At 46.1% G+C, this 20154-nt stretch overlaps 2 protein-coding genes across 5 annotated transcripts in view; one reads left to right on the top strand and one right to left on the bottom strand.

Moving 5' to 3' along the window:
- Nucleotides 1-3951, top strand: part of SLC7A9 (solute carrier family 7 member 9) — a 34960-nt gene extending 31009 nt beyond the window's left edge. The window contains exons 11-12 of one of the 2 annotated variants that reach the window (XM_049703863.1): nt 1313-1487; nt 3581-3951. In XM_049703863.1, the coding sequence (XP_049559820.1) occupies nt 1313-1487; nt 3581-3645 (240 nt within the window). In that variant the 3' untranslated portion in view covers nt 3646-3951. Of the gene's footprint in view, nt 1-1312; nt 2512-3580 lie in introns of those variants that run through there. The other variant, XM_033413782.2, reaches the window with a different exon arrangement.
- A 211-nt stretch (nt 3952-4162) lies between these two features.
- Nucleotides 4163-20154, bottom strand: part of TDRD12 (tudor domain containing 12) — a 90815-nt gene continuing 74823 nt past the window's right edge. For 2 of the 3 annotated variants that reach the window (XM_033413806.2, XM_049703845.1), the window contains exons 23-32: nt 17100-17287; nt 16144-16354; nt 14829-14921; nt 12783-12955; nt 8700-8809; nt 7557-7617; nt 7354-7467; nt 7116-7269; nt 6960-7031; nt 4163-6513 (exon numbers count right to left, since the gene is read on the bottom strand). In XM_033413806.2, the coding sequence (XP_033269697.1) occupies nt 6421-6513; nt 6960-7031; nt 7116-7269; nt 7354-7467; nt 7557-7617; nt 8700-8809; nt 12783-12955; nt 14829-14921; nt 16144-16354; nt 17100-17287 (1269 nt within the window). In that variant the 3' untranslated portion in view covers nt 4163-6420. The remainder of the gene's footprint in view (nt 6514-6959; nt 7032-7115; nt 7270-7353; nt 7468-7556; nt 7618-8699; nt 8810-12782; nt 12956-14828; nt 14922-16143; nt 16355-17099; nt 17288-20154) is intronic. The other variant, XM_033413807.2, reaches the window with a different exon arrangement.

The following is a 20154-nucleotide window of genomic DNA, read 5'->3' as shown; positions in this document are numbered from 1 at the left end:
AAAAATGGATGAGTAATTTTACACAGTACTATGACTCTCTGGAATATATTAATGGAAAAAAGCAAGGCGCAAAACTGTTTTATGCATTTGCTCCCTTTTATGTAAGAGGAGTGCAAGATGAACATGTGTATGTATATTTGTGCATATACGTGTGTTTATTCTGAAAGAGAAATAATGGAAGAATAAAGCAAAATCAAGAAAAAATTTATAATATGAAAAAAATCAAATAAAAAAGGGAAAAAGCAAAAACCTAAAAAACTAGAAACAAATGGAGATAAAGAAACCTTACTCTGTAACAAGTAGATGACATAACCACACAGAGAACATAATCACTAGAACTGAAGTGCAGGACTTTGAATGCATCTCCTTTGTGGCTTATACTGTGCAGTTAAAAAGAACTGCAAAAAAATCTTAAACTTCATACTACTTCTTACAGTGGTAGTATTGGTACAGTTATTTTGAAGTTTATTATAGGCACATTGTAGGATAAATAAAATAAGTAATTATGTGAAAGCCATTGAGAAGATTTTCAGAAGCATAAGGAAAGAAGGCATAAGTCTAGAGAAAGTAAGGAAAAAAGTGCAATCTTACATTTGAACGGAAACGATCAGTAGAAATTTATGAATTTTTTTCCCTTCTTGAAAAGAAATTTTTTTCTCTGTCCTTATAAAAGAACACTGAGTACTCCCAACCACCCAGATTACGGTTTCTAAATGCCATTTCCTACCAAACGCCCTGGAGAAATGGGTGAATCCAGATCCACTGGGACTGGATTCCTCTCCAGCCCCTGAATCCACTGATGGACTTTAGGGATTCAAAAGTGTGACAGTCAGACCTTAAGTGCCTCATGATGTGTTACAAGAGGAAGTGCACTGCTCCAGCTACAAAGTATTCTTGCCTCCACAGCTAACTACTGGTTTACAGGAAACAAGAGGGACAGAGGAGCAAGTTATCAGGCAAAGCTAGAACGAAGATACTGTATAGGATAAACCATCCAATTCCTACGAATTAATGGCAAGATAAAGAGAGGAGCGAACAAACATGTTAAAAACAAAGTCGTCATCAGTTAGAGATGTATAACGCGTATTTTACAGGTAAAATGACATGATGGCATTTTCTTTACAGTCTAGGGAAAAGAAAAAGATGAACTAAGGTTGGCAATTTTACTTACAAATGATTGAAACTGGAGGAGGGGTACATGGAGTTCATTATATTCTTCTTTCTGTCAAGTGTTTTGTTTTGAATGAAAATTTTCAAAAAGGAAATGAATGCACATGGCCAAAATCATGACACCACTCTGTTTTGCCTACAGGTGCCCATTTTCATCCCCATCTTGGTGACTCTCTTATCCGTGTTTTTGGTGTTGGCCCCAATCATCAGCCAGCCTGCATGGGAGTACCTCTACTGTGTGTTATTTATGCTGAGCGGCCTTATATTTTATTTCCTTTTTGTCTACTATAAGTTTGGATGGGCTCAGAAAATCTCAAGTAAGTATCAGCTGAGGGACTGCTTTGCTGTTAGTAAAGTGAGGCAGGCCCGACATCCTGTAGCCTCATCTGTCCCGATTCTACCGGGACCTTCTCATCACAGGGTCTTGCTCAGCTAACAAATTTCATCTCCTCTTTGGGAGGAGGCATGACCTGTTCTCCTCAGTGTGACACCTCTGGGGTCCACCTGTGGCCTCTTCCTTTGTTCCCATCAATTCCTGTAACAAGCAGGAAAAGGAAGCACCGTTTTTTTTCTTTTTTTCAAATGTAACATACACATAACATAAATCTTGACCATTTTTAAGTGTACGGGTCAGTAGTGACAATACATATTCACATTGTCGTGCATCCCACACCCGAAGCACTGCCTCGTGCCTGATACCCGGACATCATCTGGGAGTCTCAGCAGCAGCCCAGAGACCCCCAAAATGCGAGAGCTGGGACGAGGGCCTGAGCCTTCCAACGCCAAGGCCACGGCTCTTGCTTTTCACTCAGCCGTACTGATTCGTTGTGTATTTTAGGCAAGTTGTTTAAAAGTTTAGCTGTATTAGCCATTTTCATCTTGAAAAAGCAAGCAGTGGCGGCAGAGTACATCAGAGCACCCTGAAGCACACCCAAGGGTGTGTTATGTTCTACACGGCGCAGCCGGCTGCAAGGAGCGCCATTCACAAAAGCCTGCCAGGCTCCCGAGCCCCTCACCACACCAACAGTGATCCACAGCCTTGCCTGGTCTCCGTCACCCTAAACATGAGCCCCCCAGAGGCAGGAACTGGGCTGTGTACAATTTAATCCTGGATCTATACAGCAGCCACGTAGTACCTGAGTAAATGTGATGAAAAATCTGCCTTCAGCTCGTTCTCACCAGGAGAGTACAGTCATTCCTCAGGCACCCCATGTGGTTTTTTATTTAGATGCATACAACTTAGGGAGACATACAAGGGAGCAAAGAGCAAAACCCAACTGCAAGTGGGGGAAGCTGGCCCTGAGACTCCATTTAGACTGAGCCGCCAGCGACGGGGATGCCTGCCTCAGCGACGGGGATGCCTGCCTCCACTCCCTCTGCCTGTGTGTCCCCACCTGTGAAACTGGTACCACCTCTCACCTGACAGCGGTGTTCTAAGAGGCAGAGAATCTGTTTCATGTTCGTTACCAAAGGGACAGCAAAACCAAAATATGGCTTTATTATTTCCCAAAGACTTTTACCCTTTCTTGAAATAGCTCCCCCTACCCCTAACCTCTTTACGCTGATCTAAGCCCGAAGCTGAGAGGGGTTGCAGGGACACTGCTATAGAAACGAAAGAAAAGGTATATTACTACCTGAAAAACAGCCACTTTTTCCCATGCCTCTGAAAATGGACTTGCATTTGATCATACTGACAGAGAAGCTACCTAGGATGACTTACAACCTAAAGGCCTGAAATATGTCTTATTTCTCAGCTTTAGAATATTTAGCCGAGCTGTTCCGTACAGAAACCAATAAGAAGTTAAAATTAAGGAGGTAAAAAGAATTAACAACCTGTATTTTAAACAGGATGCAGACTTAGTGACTTCAGACCAAACATTCGATCTTTGGTCAGTGGTAGTTAAATATACACATATAACTGAGTCATTCATATTCTTCCTGTAAATGTTTTGGTGGCAGTAAAATATTTAGTAGGTTCCTAATGCTTTAATGGGAAATAACTTATCTCCAAAGAACCACCGTAGCTCCCAGGATGGATCTGCCCACCTCTACCCACCTGTGTCCCCTGAGCACAGGCTCTGATGTGAGACATCACCAAGAAGTAGTAATAATATCACTGCTCACTGATAAGCAAGGCGAAGCTAATTTTAATTTTTTTTTTATTTTTTGCGGTACACGGGCCTCTCACTGCTGTGGCCTCTCCCGTTGCGGAGCACAGGCTCCGGACACGCAGGCTCAGCGGCCATGGCTCACGGGCCCAGCCGCTCCGCGGCATGTGGGATCTTCCCGGAGCGGGGCAAGAACCCGTGTCCCCTGCATCGGCAGGCGGACTCTCAACCACTGCGCCACCAGGGAAGCCCGCGAAGCTAATTTTAAATTACGGTTTTCTGACTGCACTTTTTCCCTCCAGAGCCTCTCACCATGCACCTTCAGATGCTGATGGAAGTCGTCCCCCCAGAGGAAGCTCCAGAGTGACAAAGCCCAGCCTCCTGTGGCCAAGTCTAAGCTGTGAAGAATTTATTTTTGTAAGCAGTATTTGTGGTTGTTTCTTCCTGATGTTTTTCTTAAGAAGAAAATGTATTCACATGTGTATAATACTGTTATTTTTAGCTATCCTTAGCTCTCTGGGTGGGTGTTTGCTGAAGTTAGCAGGTGAGGATGTAACCCAGCAGAAGGCTGGTGGCCAGGGAAGGGCTGAGTCAGAACGGCCCCCACCACACGGTGACTCTTCAACAAGGGGCACATCACACCTGCTTCAATAAAGGGAATTCTTGAAACTCAGTGATCAGAAAGGTGCATATGTGTGTGTATATATATATACATATATATATATATATATATATATATATAAAAATATAAAATTGGTGGAACTTTTGCTTTGATTGAGATAGATTTTTAAAATACTAAATAAAGTACAAATGCTTTACTACCTACCCATATTTCACCTGGGATGTATGTACAGGTCTGTCCCAGGCTGGACGTCAAGGCCCTCAGTGCAAAGCTGGCCATCCGGAACCATTTGCAGCCTGTGTCCACAAGGGGCTCAAGGGGCTCAGCATCGCAGGTTCCCTGACAGCCTTCACTGGCATTTCGGTCAAACCAGAAAGTGTGGTGTATAAAATTCTATTTTGCATTTGGCACTCATGGATTTTCCTGACAAAATACGGTGTAAAAAAATGGGAAAAAGTAACATTTCTGTGAAAACACTGAAATTTTATTGATATACTGCAGAAGACACTCACACCAAAATTTACTAAGTATGTGAGCAATTTTAGAAGCATAGAGACGAAAGTACTTTTACCAGGCATTTCAGAAATTTCCCCCCAAACGTGAGATCAGTACATGTTAATAGTAGAGAACAAAAAAAGCAATTAGTAATTGTTTACACTTCACAAGCCGGTGTCCTATGTCTTACAAAATGTTATTCAGAACTTCAAATAACAGTAAATGTCTCAAAAAAGAAACTGAAATTTAAACATGGACCCTCCTCTGGCCAATACTTTCATTTAGCTGGTGGTGAACCACACGAGAGCATCAGTATTCTATCTTCCCTGAGAGCAGGACCCCACCATTTGCATGTGGGCAACACACGTTTGTGCAGCTCTACTGCTTGCTATTATTGTGGGCTGTTTTACGAAAGAGACAATACAACCGAGCACACACTGCAGGTGGCTAACAATCGCAAGGAAAGCCAGTGCAGCTCAGGAGGCCTGGCTGCCGATCCAGAGCCCTTCCCGGTGGAAGCAAAGTACACTGGATGAGGACATTAAAAGAGTTTTGCAGAATCAGGACCTTTGCCAGCAAAGACACCAGCACTTCACACTTCCCAAAGAGCCTGCCCTATTTAGCCAAGAAAAAGGAAAATCACTCCCCGTACACTTCATGTGCCAATCGGACACCTGCCAGTTAACCCACGGGAGTCACGGCAGCAGCAAGGATGCGCTCCTGGCAGCTGTCCAGGCTGGATGCCGCGTCCTCCCACCAGAGGGCAGCAGCCTGACCCCGCCCAGCAGCGCTTCGGGCCCCCCCGAGGCCAGGTGAGGCCCCACGAGGAGCTGAACGTCTTATTCTACGGATGAGGAAACTGACAGCCAGACGGTGATCCACGCCTGCTCACAGGACACGACAGCTTGACGACAGAGAGTTTACCTCTCGTTTAATACCTGGGACATACACAAACTTGGGCACCTGTGCTTTCTGATGTGTAAAAAGAAGAAAGATCTTGCGGGCAGTTCCAACAACCTACCGATGCTCTTTTCCACTTCTAGGCAAAGCCGCCAGACCCACACTACAGCAGTGCACGGGGTGTAAATTTCCCAATAGCTCGCCTGTCTAACTTTTTCCAGTTACCATGAAAAGTCAGGCTCTGGGCATTCCCACACTGAAGCGGTAATGACAATACACATTTCTTGATAACCTCGTGCCCTTATTAAGGCACCGCAGCCTCATCCCAGGATGGAGTCATGAATGTTTTCAGGGCTCACCACATCCAGGTATTCTGAGGGTTACCTCCAGGCACCCCACATGACCTTTTCCGTTTCCACTGGAGAGAAACCTGTGTCCTATTTGTCCAGGACTCTGCAGGTTCCAAGGGTTCTTCGGAAGCACTAGCTTTACCTCCGGAAAGCCCTGGGTCAGGCTGCTATTGCTGAGGGAACCCCATTCTCATCCTTGGACTGTCTCTTCACAGGAAGTAAACTTACCCTGGGTAGCTATCAATATCGAAAGAATACTAGGAGTATTAGTACACAGACAGTTAACCCTGAATCTCAACTAACTCACGGCTGAAAAGGTCTGTTAAGCCGTGCGGGGTATGAATTTTAAGAAATCTCAATTTATATGCACAAGAGAAGGTTTTAAGAATGTAACCAAACACAGGTCTAAATGAAAAAAAAGAAAAACGAACTCCAGATGGTACAGTTCATTACCCGAACGCCGCGGCGGGCATCACTCAACCTGAGTGCTGAGGTGGGCTTCACACCAGAGGCGATGGGCAGGACAGCCCAGCACTCGCTGTGTCTCTGCTTCTACCTTCCTTCCAGAGTCTCATCATCGGCCCATTGTTCAATCAGTTAAGAACTTCTCACCGTTACTAATCCCGGTGCCACAAGGTAGCACTTAGTTATACTTGATCCTTGAAGTGACAAAAGGTCTGAACGTGACTGCCTGTCTTCTCAGCTCTCGGTCATGTAGCAACGTCCATTTCTGTTCAGAGTCCTCTGGCCGCTCTGCAGGATTTAATTCACATTCTCATTCACTCTCACTTTCGTTTTCATCTGAAGCTTTGTCACTGGTCTCAACCAACTCTACCACTTTGCAGGACGGGTTTTTAGAATTTACCAGCTAAGAGAGATAGTATTAAAAATGTGTTACTAATTATAGATTAATTAGCAAATCTCCCCCCCTCCACCCCACCCCATTATTTTGGTCATTGCAGAAAAAGTCCCTTGGGTTCTAGCTCTGTATTTTGTGACCTATTTTATATTTTCATTATTTTAAGCAAGAAACAAGCAGGTAAAATTTGCCTGCTTATGAATAAACGATTTTCCTAGGAGAAATATTTGTAAATGTGTTATAAGGAGGTATGTTTATAACCAAGAGTTGATAACTTCCTCAAAGCAGAACATTTAGCACCAAGATCAACCACGAGGAGAAAACGGATACCTAAGAGCTTTACATGAAGACCCATGTCCACGAAGGCCACATTGCTGAAGTCAGCTGAGTGACTGCGTCCACCCCCACGGTGTTCGGGACCTACGACTCTCCAAGGGATGGGTGCCCCCCCTTACCCTGGAGAAGTGGCTATCCTCATCCTCGTCACATTCTTCCCAGTGATCAAAATCAAAAGCCACGTTAGGATTCTGTTCAATATAACAGTTTATGTTAAGTGAGAGAATAAAACATGCTCAGCGTGTTAAGCCCAAGCGCAGCTGATTTCAACTCACCCTCTGTCTGAGTAAGCCACACCAAGACTCCTTTTTCTCTTTCGAGAGAGTGATTATTGGTTCACCATTTTCCACTGTGCATTTGCAATCATCTTTTATTATGTTGGCCTGCAGCTCCAAGTCAGCCGAGTAAAATCTCTCTCCCGCCCAGGCACTAGGTTTACAAAAGGAAAGGAGGTCAGCCTTTCACAATGTTAGAAATTATTTCTTTTACTTTGTAAGCTATCCATAAACCCACCTGAAAACAACTCTATCTCTAAAGTATTTACATTTGTAATCTTTTACATTCCTTATTCTTATCTTCAATATGACCACATCCTCTTTTTGGAACCATTTTATTTGTGGGTGGAAGCTAGAAGAAAGTGAAGAGGATTATACACTCATCTCTGTTTATTCGCTAGGCAAGAAAGGGAAGCAGACCCCCAACAATGATGAGCATACCTTTTCAGAGGCCCTGTAGTTTTGTTAATGGAAGCATCTCCAGTGTTTTCAGGTAAAGTTTCTGTACAAAAAGTCAAATTTTCCTATAGGTTATTGATATGTGACTCCATAATATATGTATGTGTATGTACTTTTTTGCATTTTATGCAACTTTTAGTTGAGGAACTACTCACTAAGACTATAAGAGTATAAACTTCATAGTAACCAAAGTATCCAATTGCAAAGAATAATTTTTAAAAATTAAAATGCAGATCACTTAGTATAACTAAGAAACAAATATCAGACTAAGAAAACAAATATTTGCCTTGTTAAATATTATGATTAAACAACTGGGAAAGTAAACTCTCTGAAAAGGAACCACATATAATTATTGGCCATGTGATACAAATGCTCCAGTGTCTCTGCATCTTAACCTGCTAGGGCCCCACTAACGGCTTCCAGAACAGTGGCCAGTACACACACGGAACCACTGCTGAACATAACGTTTCCTAAAACAATGCAATTTAAATTCTCAATCTGAAACATCTGAAGCTTCCAAAGACTTGAGCGAAAATGTTTATGAGCAGCTTTGTTAACAGCAGTCCCAAACTGAAAACAATCAATGTCCTGTAACAGGTGAACAGCTAAATAAACTGTAGTATATGCATATCATGGAATACAACTCAGCAATAAAAAAGTACCACTGCTACTTGCAATAATCTAGATGAATTTCACAGACATAAAGTTGAGTGAAAGAAGACACAAGAGTGTATACCATGTGCTTCCAATTCAGCAACACTGATGGTGACAGAAGTCAGAACAGGGGTTACTGGGCAGGGTTACAGACAGGGAGGGTGCGTAAGCGAGACCACTGGGGTTCTGGAAATGTTCAACAGCTTGATCTGGGCGTGGGTAATGGTAATACACATAGGAAAAATTCTGATGAGCTGTACACTTAAGATCTGTGCACTTTTACTGGGTGAGCATTATACTTCAAATAAGAAAAAAGTTACCAAAAAAATTGGAAGCCGTACTGTCAAAAATAGAAAGTTGGGTAATATCAGTTTCTGTCACCTTCTCTAATTCATCTAAAAGTGGAAAGCCTAAACGGTGGTAAATTTCCAAGCATTAATGATTTTAAGTTAAGTCTTTTACATAACCAACCATGTGTTGGGTTTTCTGAGTTTGTCTGGGAGTCGGCACCTCTCTCTGAGCCCTTGTCCTCTTGCTGTGTGCTCTGCAGACAAGCATCGTCTTCTGTTGAAGAAGGCATCCTGGGTAGAAGAGGCAGAGGTTAACTGTGAGATGAGGAGACAGGCAAAATCTGGCTCCCTACAGGGACCTCCTGGCAAGAAGAGGGAGGCAGGCCAGCAACACACGTCTGTGAAGTACCTCCTACCACGAGTCAGACCCGCACAGAGCTTACGGCTCATTTACAGATGACGGGCAGGTCAGTCAGCTCTGGGCACTACTGCGTCCCTGGCATCGGGTGCAGAGTAGCTGATCGAGACACACATATCATCTGATAAAGGCAGGAACTCATTTACCGAAATAAAATTCTTTTCAAATCACTTAGAGGACAGTATGCACTGCTACCCACTTCAAAGAGGATAACACAAGCCATCGCCTTTCCTCTCCTGCCCTAGCCTCCCCAGAGCACCCTCTTACCAGTCTGGATCTACTGCTAGAAACATTCTTTGCATAAAAAGGCAAATACTGCCATCTGCATCTTTCTAGCTAAAGACACACACGCGAGTTTAAACACATGGGAACCTACTACATTCACTTTCCTACCCCTTATTTTATTGTACTTAATAAGTGGAGATTATTCCATATCAGTATATAGAGGGCTATCTCATTCTTGTAAAACTTTTTAATTGTGCTTTTCTTTTGGTTGTTTGAACAGGTAACCACATTAATGTGGTTCAATATTTAAAAATAAATAGAAAGGTCTACACAGTGAAAAATCTACCTCTCACCTCTGTTCCCCAACCACCAATTTCCTTCCTCATGGGTGACAGTGTAATTCATTTTTTGTGCATCCTTTTTGAGATAATTCAAGCGTAAAGGAGCAAACCTATACAAACACATGTGTGCACACACACACACACACACACACCTGTGGTTAGGGAGTGTGCGTGTGTGTCTCCAAGGGGACGACTGACGGACACCCATGATGCCTGTGGCATGGAGGGCAGTGTCCCACGTTCCAGCCACCCAGGCAGGGACCCCTCCTCAGGCCTTGTTCTCCTCACCGCTGTGCAGCCCCAGACGCTCTGCTGCCCACCCTCTTCCTCCACCACGGCTCTGATCTCCCCTCGACCCTCATCTCCTGGGGTCCTGTTCCTTCCACCTCTCACACTTACACAAGTTCTGACTCTCCTCAAACCCCAGCAAACCAGAGCCTCCCCAGCCGCTTTCCTGAGCTCTAGGCTTACACCTTCACTAACCTGAAACTCGTGTCCAAACCCACTCAGTGTGTCCTCCTCTCCGAGCTGGCTACTCTCAGTCGTGAGGGCTCAGAATTATACAGTCACACTCCCCCCTGGGTCTGCCAACCACTAAGCCCTGTGGCTTCCAGATCTTCACGTCCCCAGACTCTGTCCTCTTTCCCAGTCTGCTGTAGGAATGGTGCCATTCTCCTCACTTCTGGTCCAACCATCCCAGCTCCCCAACCCACCTCCCCACGTGGAGTCCCTTCTTGGAGGCAGGCTCCCTCCGTAGACTGCAAGGCCTCTGCACGTCCCTCTGCCTGTGATTATCACCAAGGTGTGCGGCACTCCTGTGCAACCACAGAATCACATGTGCAGAGGGACTGAGCAGAGTGCTCTGTGCAGAGCTGGGGCTCAACGGTCGTTGTGGTGTTTCCTATAAGTGATCAACCTGTCTTGATTAAATCTACTGAACTGTAGTAGTGTCTTCATTTTTAAAAGAATATCTTAAAAGTAAGTATGGAGCAAATCTTGTTTCCTGAAAGTGTGTAGAAAACAAAATCTATCCTAATTCCATAGGCACCCAATTTTATTAAGATAGAAACCTCTACAAACTTAAGACTATTTTAATCTTTGCCATGTTCTTTGAAATTCTCCTACCCTCAGCAGTAATTCAGGAACCCTTCAAGGTCTCCAATGGTCACAGCATTAAATCCACTGGTCAGTTCTCAGTCCTCGTTTCATTTGACCTCGCAGCACCTGGCAGCTCATGGCTCCCTGCTCTGTGAAACCCTTCCCTCACCTGCTGTCCTGGACGCCCTCCCCGGCCCCCCGGCTCCAGGCTGCTGCTTCTCAGGCTCCTCCCCCATGTCCCCACTGCCGGCCACCTCTCAACATTAGAGTCCCAGTGCTCAATCCTTTGGGGCCTTGTCCAGCAACCTGGCTCTCAATACCAGGATCTGCTGACCAGGCCCCCCCGAGACCACACGCCCACTACAGTTACATTCAGAAACCCGCTGTTTCTCACCACCTCCACAAAACCACCCTAGTCTGAGCCGCTGTCATCCTGTCCTGAACTCTGGGCACTGACTTTGTCCCCCCGCTCCAGTCTGTTCTCAACACAGTAGCCCAGAATGTTCTGATTAAGCCATTCCTCTGCTCAAAACTCTCTCATGGTTCCACCTCCTCCTCCGAGGAGCCCACCCATGCAATGGCCACAGGGTCCAACAAGATCTGACCTTCACACCTAGATTCTCCCCTTGTTTGCTGCTCTGGTCACTGCAACTTCCTCTCTGTTCCTGGAACCAAGGAATAACCAAGGCTTCCCTCTGCCCACATGGGTCTACGCCTCGGTATCTGCCTGGGTCAGGCCTCACCTCTTGGGTCTTTGCTCACCGTCTCAGACCCCAAACTACCCCGTCTTCCCTTCTGTGTTGATCTGCTCCATCTCACATACCACCACATTATCCACTCTGTATTTCTGTAACCTGTTCATCATTTGTCTCCACTGACATGTGAGCTGGCCCTTCATCTGTTTTGTTCACTACTGTATCCCCAGTAGACAATCGATCAATATTTGCTGAATAAATGAACAAATTTTAAAATTTCAACTTTACCTATTGGCAACTTCAGTTAGCAGTATTTATCTATTAATTAGGTCAAATGAAACACAGTCAGACTGAACAAAATATTCCAGCATCCAAAACACACACAGAGCAAAAGGGAGGATTAGGAAGCTCCAGGTTCCCATTTCCCCATAGACACACTGAAAGAACCAGCAGAAGCTGTCTGGACCACCTTCCTGTCCCCCCACCCCCCACCCCCAAAACCAGAGAGGGCAGAGCAGACTTCGTGTGTGAATTACTGTGTAGTCCACTCTAAGCCATCTGGGGGACACCTGAGGGACTATAATGCAAGATGCTCACCTCTGTTTCACGGAACTCAGAACACAGGCAGGAAAGCTGTGGGCACTGCTCAGAAGAGGCCACTACAGACCCATGGACACCTGAGGCAAGGTATGACGCAAGGAGACACACAACAGACCATCAAAGGCCTGGAGAAGCTAGGGGGAGACTCGCTGGAAATTAGGACATTCAAAAGGGGACTGAGAGGGCTTCCCTGGTGGCGCAGTGGTGGAAAGTCCGCCTGCCAATGCAGGGGACACGGGTTCGTGCCCCGGTCCGGGAGGATCCCACATGCCGCGGAGCGGCTGGGCCCGTGAGCCATGACCGCTGAGACTGCGCGTCCGGAGCCTGTGCTCCACAACGGGAGAGGCCACAACGGTGAGAGGCCCACGTACCGCAAAAAAAAGAAAAAAAAAAGAAGAAGCCAGATATGAAAGAGACACATTGCATGATTCCATTCAAAGTATGAACCAGGGAAGAGCCATCCATGCTGTTTTGTGTCTGGAAAGCAGCTGCCCGCGGGGGGAGCAGGAGGTGTCTCTGAGTCATGCCCTGTTTCTGATCTGGTGCTGGTTTCTGTGCTCAGAAAATCCACCAAGCCACACTTACAATACGTGTTCTTTTCTGTATGTGTGCTGTCAATAAAAAGCTAACAAAAATTCATTCTGTAAGAAATACAGATGAAATATATTTGGAATTTGTTTTATAACAGTCAAACAAAAACAAAAACAAAAATGTGGGCTGGGGTTTGGATAAAATAAGACTCCCCAAATGTTGGTAATTATTGAAGCTGAGTGATGGGAACGCAGAGACTCATTAAACTATTCTACTTTCAGAAAAAATGTCCATAACACTTGTGAGTTATACTGCCACAAAACAGCTCTTCCAAAAGGAGACAAAAGTCCACTTACAGGGTCTGGCTTACGCTTTCTTCAAAAGTTGGCATTTTAGCTCCTTTGTATAATTTTTTCAGTTGTTCTACATGTTCTGAGTTATCAATGCCCATTCCCATTGACAAAATTTCAGCTCGAACATTATAATCAATGACAGAAGTTTTCAAGTTTTCAAGTTTTGTCGTGTGCACCTTGAATGAAAGAAAAAATATGCAGGAATTACACTTAGAACTTTAGATGAATCACAAACACTCTCACCGTGGCCTCCTGATCTCACTGTGCAATGTCTGATGCACCAGGGCATGTGCCACCACAAGGGCCTCCTCATTGGAATCTTCCAGAACGCAGCCCCGTACTGGAGAACTATGATCAGGTGTGGGGCTGGGGCCAAAATCAAGTCCCGAGGTAAAATCCCAGACAAGACCCATCCGTGATGCTGTAACCACACGCACAATTCTTAAATCTTTCTGGTTCTCCTTCCTGTGCTTTTTACCTCTCCTCACAAGAAGGCTCAGGGTCTTCAGATGCCCAGAAAGGGCCTATACCAAGGCCCTAAATCCTGCGTCCTGGACAGTTTCCTCCACTTGTTTTTTTCTGCAACCAAAACATTCTCATCCATTTCAGTTTACACAAAATTAAGTAAAACATGAAAATCTGCAATTGTCTGATTCCTGTTGTTGGGAGGTGTGGCCCCAGGACTTTCATGGGGGTCGGAGTAGACCAGGCTGGCGCTGGCTGGGGTGCCTCCCCGGGGAGCGTGGGAATCAGGAATGCACTCCCGTCCAGGGATAGCAGAAGAGCCTTTCTCCACTCAGCCTGGGGACCGAGCTGGTGTTGGGGGGAGAAGGCGGCAGGTGTGGGGTCTGTCTCCCCTCCAGTGTGCGATGAACAGTGCTACACTTTGGAGCTGCGGAAGCATGTTTGCCAGGTGGGTTTTCTTTTTTTTTTGCTTCATTCTCTTAGCTATAGTTTAAAAAATCCTTGCTTAATAAAGTTTCCATTTTTTTCTCTGATGAAAAACCACCACAATATTGACTATTATGACATCGACTAAGACCCCCCCAGACCTCTTCATTTACCTGCACTGGTAGTCTCTACCTTCCCTTCTAAAAATCATATTCTCCTCTTACTCTTAAATCTTATACCCAAACTCTTCTTTTCCATGTTAAGGCTTTTTCGCTCTTATAAAAAGAACTTTCAACAAAACAGTTTTTATGAACTGAATTCCTTTAAATCGTATAAATAATCATAATAATTAAGATTTAAGTGTAATAGAGCAAAACTCTGAATTGAAAAGTAGAGTTCCCAGGGTGCAAGCAGAGGGGGGATGGTGCCGGCCTCAGCAGGGACGGACTGAGGCCCTGAGTCACATGTCCTGGGCTCATGCTCAGTCCCACCCACCCCCACAGGGTAGGAGTCTGCTCATGGATGGAATTCCAGTGCCCCATACAGGTCCTAGCACACAGTAGGTGCTCAATAAATATCTGCTGAATGGATGAGGTAGGAACCGCAAACATAATAAAATCTGTCTTGGAAAGCCTGAGGACCGGAATCCTCCACATTACTGACCACTTTAAGATCACTTACAACTACACCAGCACAGGCTGTGCTTCTGCAGGGCAGTTACTGTCCCAGGGCTTCCCACCTGTGTGGGCAGAGGACTGTGAAATCGGATTACCAGTGCACAGTCACCACTTGGAAAAGAATTATAAATGGGAGACACTGCCGTGTGTACTAACTATTAATAGTTTCATGAAGTTTCTGTCTCGGTTGTTATGTGTGAGCGTGTGTGATTTTTACACATACACACACACACACACACACACACACACAACCTGTGAGTGCTGGGTTACAATATAAAAGGTTCCCTTAAACCAAAAAACCCATGACCACATTCATGACCCAAATAACATGGAAAAAGCTCTCCTTTACACAGAGCCCTTATCAAATCAGCCTCCGTTTATGTGAGGCAAATAGTTATTCAAGCAACAGGTTAGAATAATTTGGATAATTTTAGGGGCCCATCCAAACACACGTTTCTTTTCAAGAAAAATGCATACTTACCATTGGATCAATCCAAACCGTATTTCCTAAAGCCAACATCACTTTTGCATCATGCAGTTTCCCATTAATTTTATGATGAATGTACCTAGTAACCTGAAAAAAAAAAAAAACCACTTAAGTAATTTATCTGAAGCTTTAAAAAAATACTTTATTCTGTATGTGCTCTATAGTTTTGCAAGAAGCTTTTCCATGCCTTTCATTTGAGCCTCCCGACCACCCCATGGGGCAGGTTATGGAGGCCATCACACCCCTTCACCAACAAGGGTAACCATCAGTGGAGACGAATGAGGACAGGTGCAAAGGTGAGTCCCGAGCACAGGGTGTTCCAGCTGCTCCAGAGGACGAGGTCACACACTGGGGCTGCTCAGCAGCAGGGACACTGGGGTTGGGGGGCCCTGGTCCCCAGCAACAGTAGAACGAACTCTCCTCACTCTCTCACTGAGCTTCCAAAGAAAGAAACATCCATCCTTTAAAGACAGGCTGACAGCTGACAGAGGGGATGGGGGACACGCACCCACGCTGGGAACCACGCGGTGTGAGGAGTCCACAGCACACACCTGTGCTGGGGACTCACCTCTGCACCTGTCCTCATTCAACTCCACTGTTTACAACCCAAACCTTTTGCTTTGCCAACGGCAATGGCTTCTTTCATATCCTGTTAATCAGACTGTAGGAAATGGAGCCTTCCTTTGAAGAAGCAGGAGCCTCGTTATGAACAGGACTTAGTGCTCTGGTGACGTCCCTGCCGGGCCGAAGGCGGGGCCTATCCACCCACCCGAGACGGCATGTGCTCCATGCCTTGGTACAGGGGGGCTTCTTCGCCTTCACAGTGCCTTATCCGCTCTGCTTGGTGACATGCTAGTTACCCACTCTGAAGGACCCAGAGGGCACGTCCCCTCCTTTGGAAGCTTTTCTGGACGCTCTCTCTCTTTCCTTGCCCAGCTTCCCAAGCCCAGTGGAATTACCTGGTCCCTCTGGCGAGGGTCCATCACCTATGTGCCCCCCGTGACACGGGTATCCTAAGCGCATACACTGTTTATTCTCTTTAAGTAACAGCCAGTTTATTTTTAGCACAGTGCATATTTCACACCCAAAGTGTGCGAGCACTAATGACGACCACGGCCCATCACGCCCGGCCTCTCTGAGGGCTCAGAGCTGGTCTACACATGGCGCTGTGAGTGCGTTCCTGACCAGAAACAGGAAGCAGTGAACCCAAACCCAATACTCCAAATTCAAATACACCTCAATTCTGTGTATATTCTGGGTTAAATATATTCTGAAAGTCAACAAAATATAAAAAGCCCAAATAGCTCACCTTTGGATTCCATTCAATCTCATTGTCCGCGGGTTTCACTCTACAAACGATAAACTCCACGGCTTGAGGGGGCAGAGTGTGGAAACTTTCTGGGAGGTGAAGCAGCTGGTCTCTTGTGATGAGTTTGGTCCTGCCTTCATCTATGAACTTCACAAGGACATTATCCAGGGCCCACGTGTCCTCCTTCTGGCTCATCTCCAACACCTGAACCCTACAGGACAACAGTGGCCTCAGTCTAACACAGAGACCCAAAGGGAAATAGTCGTCGCCTTGGCTTCCTCGTTAGAAGCAAACCACACAAAAGTTCCCTAAACTGCACGGCTTTACTCCATACTAGAAATAAAATAACTGAAGTCACCAAGAGCACTTAGCCATGATTTATTTAATTCAAGTATTCTTATGTATAAAAAACAGTGTAGTACTTTGAATAAAGGAAATTCCTTTATCTGACAACACAAGAAAAATTAACATAGCAAATTAAATGTTCCAAGGTTCTCAATCTGGGCTATCACCAAGCGGGGACGGGTGGGGCATTCGAGGGCCATCGGTGCAAACAGGCACACGAGGCAGGATGGAACGCTGACAGTGCCACTTCTTGGGCTGACCTAGCTGACTTACATAGCCTCACCAGGGCTCAGTCTGCTTCTCTGTAAAATGGGAACTGTGCCCACTTGATGGGAATTTTGTAAGAATTAAGTGAGTCGCTGACTGTCCATAGGTAAATGTCACACTGTCATCCACGCTCTGTGCTCAGCAGCCCCAGGGCAGAGGAGCCTCGAGAGTACGGCTGAGCCGGACCAGGGTGAACACGACCCCACCACCGCCCTCCTGGGAGGCAGCCAGGCTCAGTACGTGTACACCGGTCATATGGGCAGAGATAAAAACAGCGATTCAACACCACTTGAAGTCACCTTATGCTTCACAACTTCTAGAGATGAAATAAAGAGACACTTTACCTGTGAAAAGCTACTTTTTCTGCTAATCCATATAATCCAAATTTCTCCACCTTTTCAACAGTTGTTTTATTACTGGAATCTTCAAAATACTCTTTCATGTCAGCAGCAAGAGTTGCATAAAGATCCACATGTTTATCAACTATGCGACCAAAGTAATTTGTTGCATTCAAAACATAAAAGGGTATTATCTGAAACATAAACAGTAAACATATCCAGAAAACAAACTCACTCTAACTAACACACCACTGTAAAGCAATTGTACTCCAATAAATATGTGAAAAAAATAAAATAACATAAAATCCCTTCAAAAAAAAAAACAGGGCTTCCCTGGTGGCGCAGTGGTAGAGAATCTGCCTGCCAACGCAGGGGGCACGGGTTCGAGCCCCGGTCTGGGAAGATCCCACATGCCACAGAGCAACTAGGCCCATGAGCCACAACTACTGAGCCTGCGCGTCTGGAGCCTGCACTCCGCAACGGGAGAGGCCGTGATAGTGAGAGGCCCCCGCTCGCTGCAACTAGAGAAAGCCCTCGCACAGAAACGAAGACCCAACACAGCCAAAAATAAATAAATAAATTAATTAATTAATTTTTAAAAACCTCAATCTGAAGCAAAGAGGTATCTGCAAAAGTCAGCACCTGACCTAAGAGCCCAAAGCACACAACAGGGATTTAAAAATAAACTAGGAAACTGACCAAAAAACAGAATAAAAACCTTAGCATACACACAAATAATTATAGTTTCACTTTAAATTTAATGGAAGTGGTTTGGGTAAATATTAGTTTAAAGCTTTATTATTAGTAAGTGTTCCTTTGTTTACTTTTTAACTGCACTTTAGAAAAATCCTTAAAAAAACATAGCCTCCGTGTCTCTGGAGCCCTTTCTGAAGTATTTTAGTGAGAGCCTGCTGTGTACGAGGCACAAGGAACTCAGAGAGGAAGCATGTCCTGCAGGGACCCTAAGCAACCGTGGGTGCACAGATGTGCCACAGCTGTGTGTGGTCAAGAAGACAACTCTTCACAGGCAAGTGTACGCAGGGTTATTGGCGTGTGTTGGGGTGTCGGTGCGCACAGGTACGCAAGAGTACGGAGGAGGCATTCCAGACGGGGGGCAAACAGTATGCATTAGGGCAGGGAGCCCTGGCTACAGGGCGGGAGTGAGCAGATGGCAGGAGTGAGCAGTGGTTATTTGGTGAGGGGGCAGCGCCATCTGGGAGGCAAGGCAGGCAGGGGAGAGGTCACCCCTTGTGACCAAAAGGTGCTGGATCTCACAGGGCTGACAGCCGGTGGCTCTCCTCTGTGCTCGCCCCCCCCCCCCCACCAGCTTCATTGCCTACGCCCCTCACACTCGCTGTAAGCCTTGTCCTACTCCACAAACATTCCACACAACTCCTACCTCAGGGCCTTTGCACTTGCTGCTTCCTCTGCCTGGAATATCCTTCCCTAGATAGTCTCACGGCTGGATCCTTCTTATCATTTGGCCCTCGGGGCAGCTGACCCCTCCTCAGAGGGCCCCTCCCTGCCTCTAATTTCCAAAGGGCCCCGTGTCCCCCAGCACACACCGCGGAACTTCACTGCATTTCATCCTCTCCGCAGCACTGTCACCATCTTACTCACTGCTGACCGTCCCCACTGGAAGGTGAGCCGGGAGAGGACAAGTAGCACGTCTATCATGGCTCCCAACCCAGCCACCCTCCAGCCCGTGGAGAGTCTGCCTCAGGGAACCCCCAGTGCTCTGTCAAGCCGGCCCTCATCTCGGGCAGGGAATTCAGTATTCCTTCTAGCCCGGCAGATGGCCTCTCCCAGGGAGTCTTCTCCCCTATGGTTTAGGGGCCCCAACAACCTGGCATCCCAGACAGAAGCCCACTGGGTGACAGGAGTCAGTGGACAGGAGGTGCAGGGGATGGGAAAAACTCTCACTCCAATGTTAGGAGAGCTTGGCAGGATATAACATACACTCCAACTGCAAATATAGTTTTTGAAAGATGCACAAAGAAAAGTAACAGAGAAAATATACTAAGATGCCAATGGTGACTGTTTTAGGATGACAGGAGTAAGGGGAGAGTTCCTTTTCCCCCGCATTTCCTAAGTTAGAAGGCTCTGTGTTCAGCACACACTGATGAACAGAGTCCAGGCCCGAGCAGGCATCAGTGTGTGGCAGTCCCCTCCACACGGCGTCAGCACATCCACGACACGCCGAGCTGGCAGAACGGAGGTGGCAAAAAGCAGCTTGTGGACTGGACTCTCCTGCCAGGAGGGCGAGAGCGTGAGGCCTCCACACAGGTGACCCACTCTTCCTGGTTCCAGCACCGAACATCCTGGGTGGTGGGAAACCCCTCAGTCCTGGGCACATGGGACGGTCCCTTCTGGCCACACACCTCCCCACCTGTTTCGATGCCCCTCTCGCCAGTAATTCAGTTTGTTACGGTTGCAGGACACGAGGTAAGATACAGAAATCCATCACATTTCTAAAACAATTAGAAAAATAACAATGACATCCAAAAACATGAAATACTAGGGATGAGTTTAACACAAAAAGTAGAAGATCCATCTACTGAAAACTGTAACACGTTGCTCAGAAAATTAAAGGCGACCGAGACAAACGAGTGATACGCCACGTTAACGGACTAAGGAGACTCAGTACTGCTAAGATGTCAATTCTTCCCGTGTTAATCTATAGACTCGAAACCGAGTAGGACCCTGTGGGGCCTTCCCACGGCAGACCCCTCCCCCATATCCTCTGCTTTAGCTTCTCTCTGAAGCACCCAGGTAATTGTATCTGTGCATGTTTCCTGAGTTGTTTTACAGATGTGAAAACCCCTCACCAAATAGAAGATGTTAACTACTTGATGACCAATGAGCACATAGCCCCCAGGCCTACAGGGGCCTAAGGATTGATAATGTTAACCCCCGTGACACCACTCTGTTATCTCACCATCAACCAATCAGAGAACTGTGCAGGAGCTGATCACATACCCTGTCACTCCCCATCCCTCACCTGGCCTTAAAAATGGTTTCCTGAAACCCACTGGGGAGTTGCGGGTTTTTAAAGCATGAG

This window comes from Orcinus orca, chromosome 20 (genome assembly GCF_937001465.1).
Source record: "Orcinus orca chromosome 20, mOrcOrc1.1, whole genome shotgun sequence".
NCBI classification, from domain to species: domain Eukaryota; kingdom Metazoa; phylum Chordata; class Mammalia; order Artiodactyla; family Delphinidae; genus Orcinus; species Orcinus orca.
Note: the sequence above shows the minus strand (reverse complement) of the source record. Positions and strands in the feature narration are given on the sequence as shown.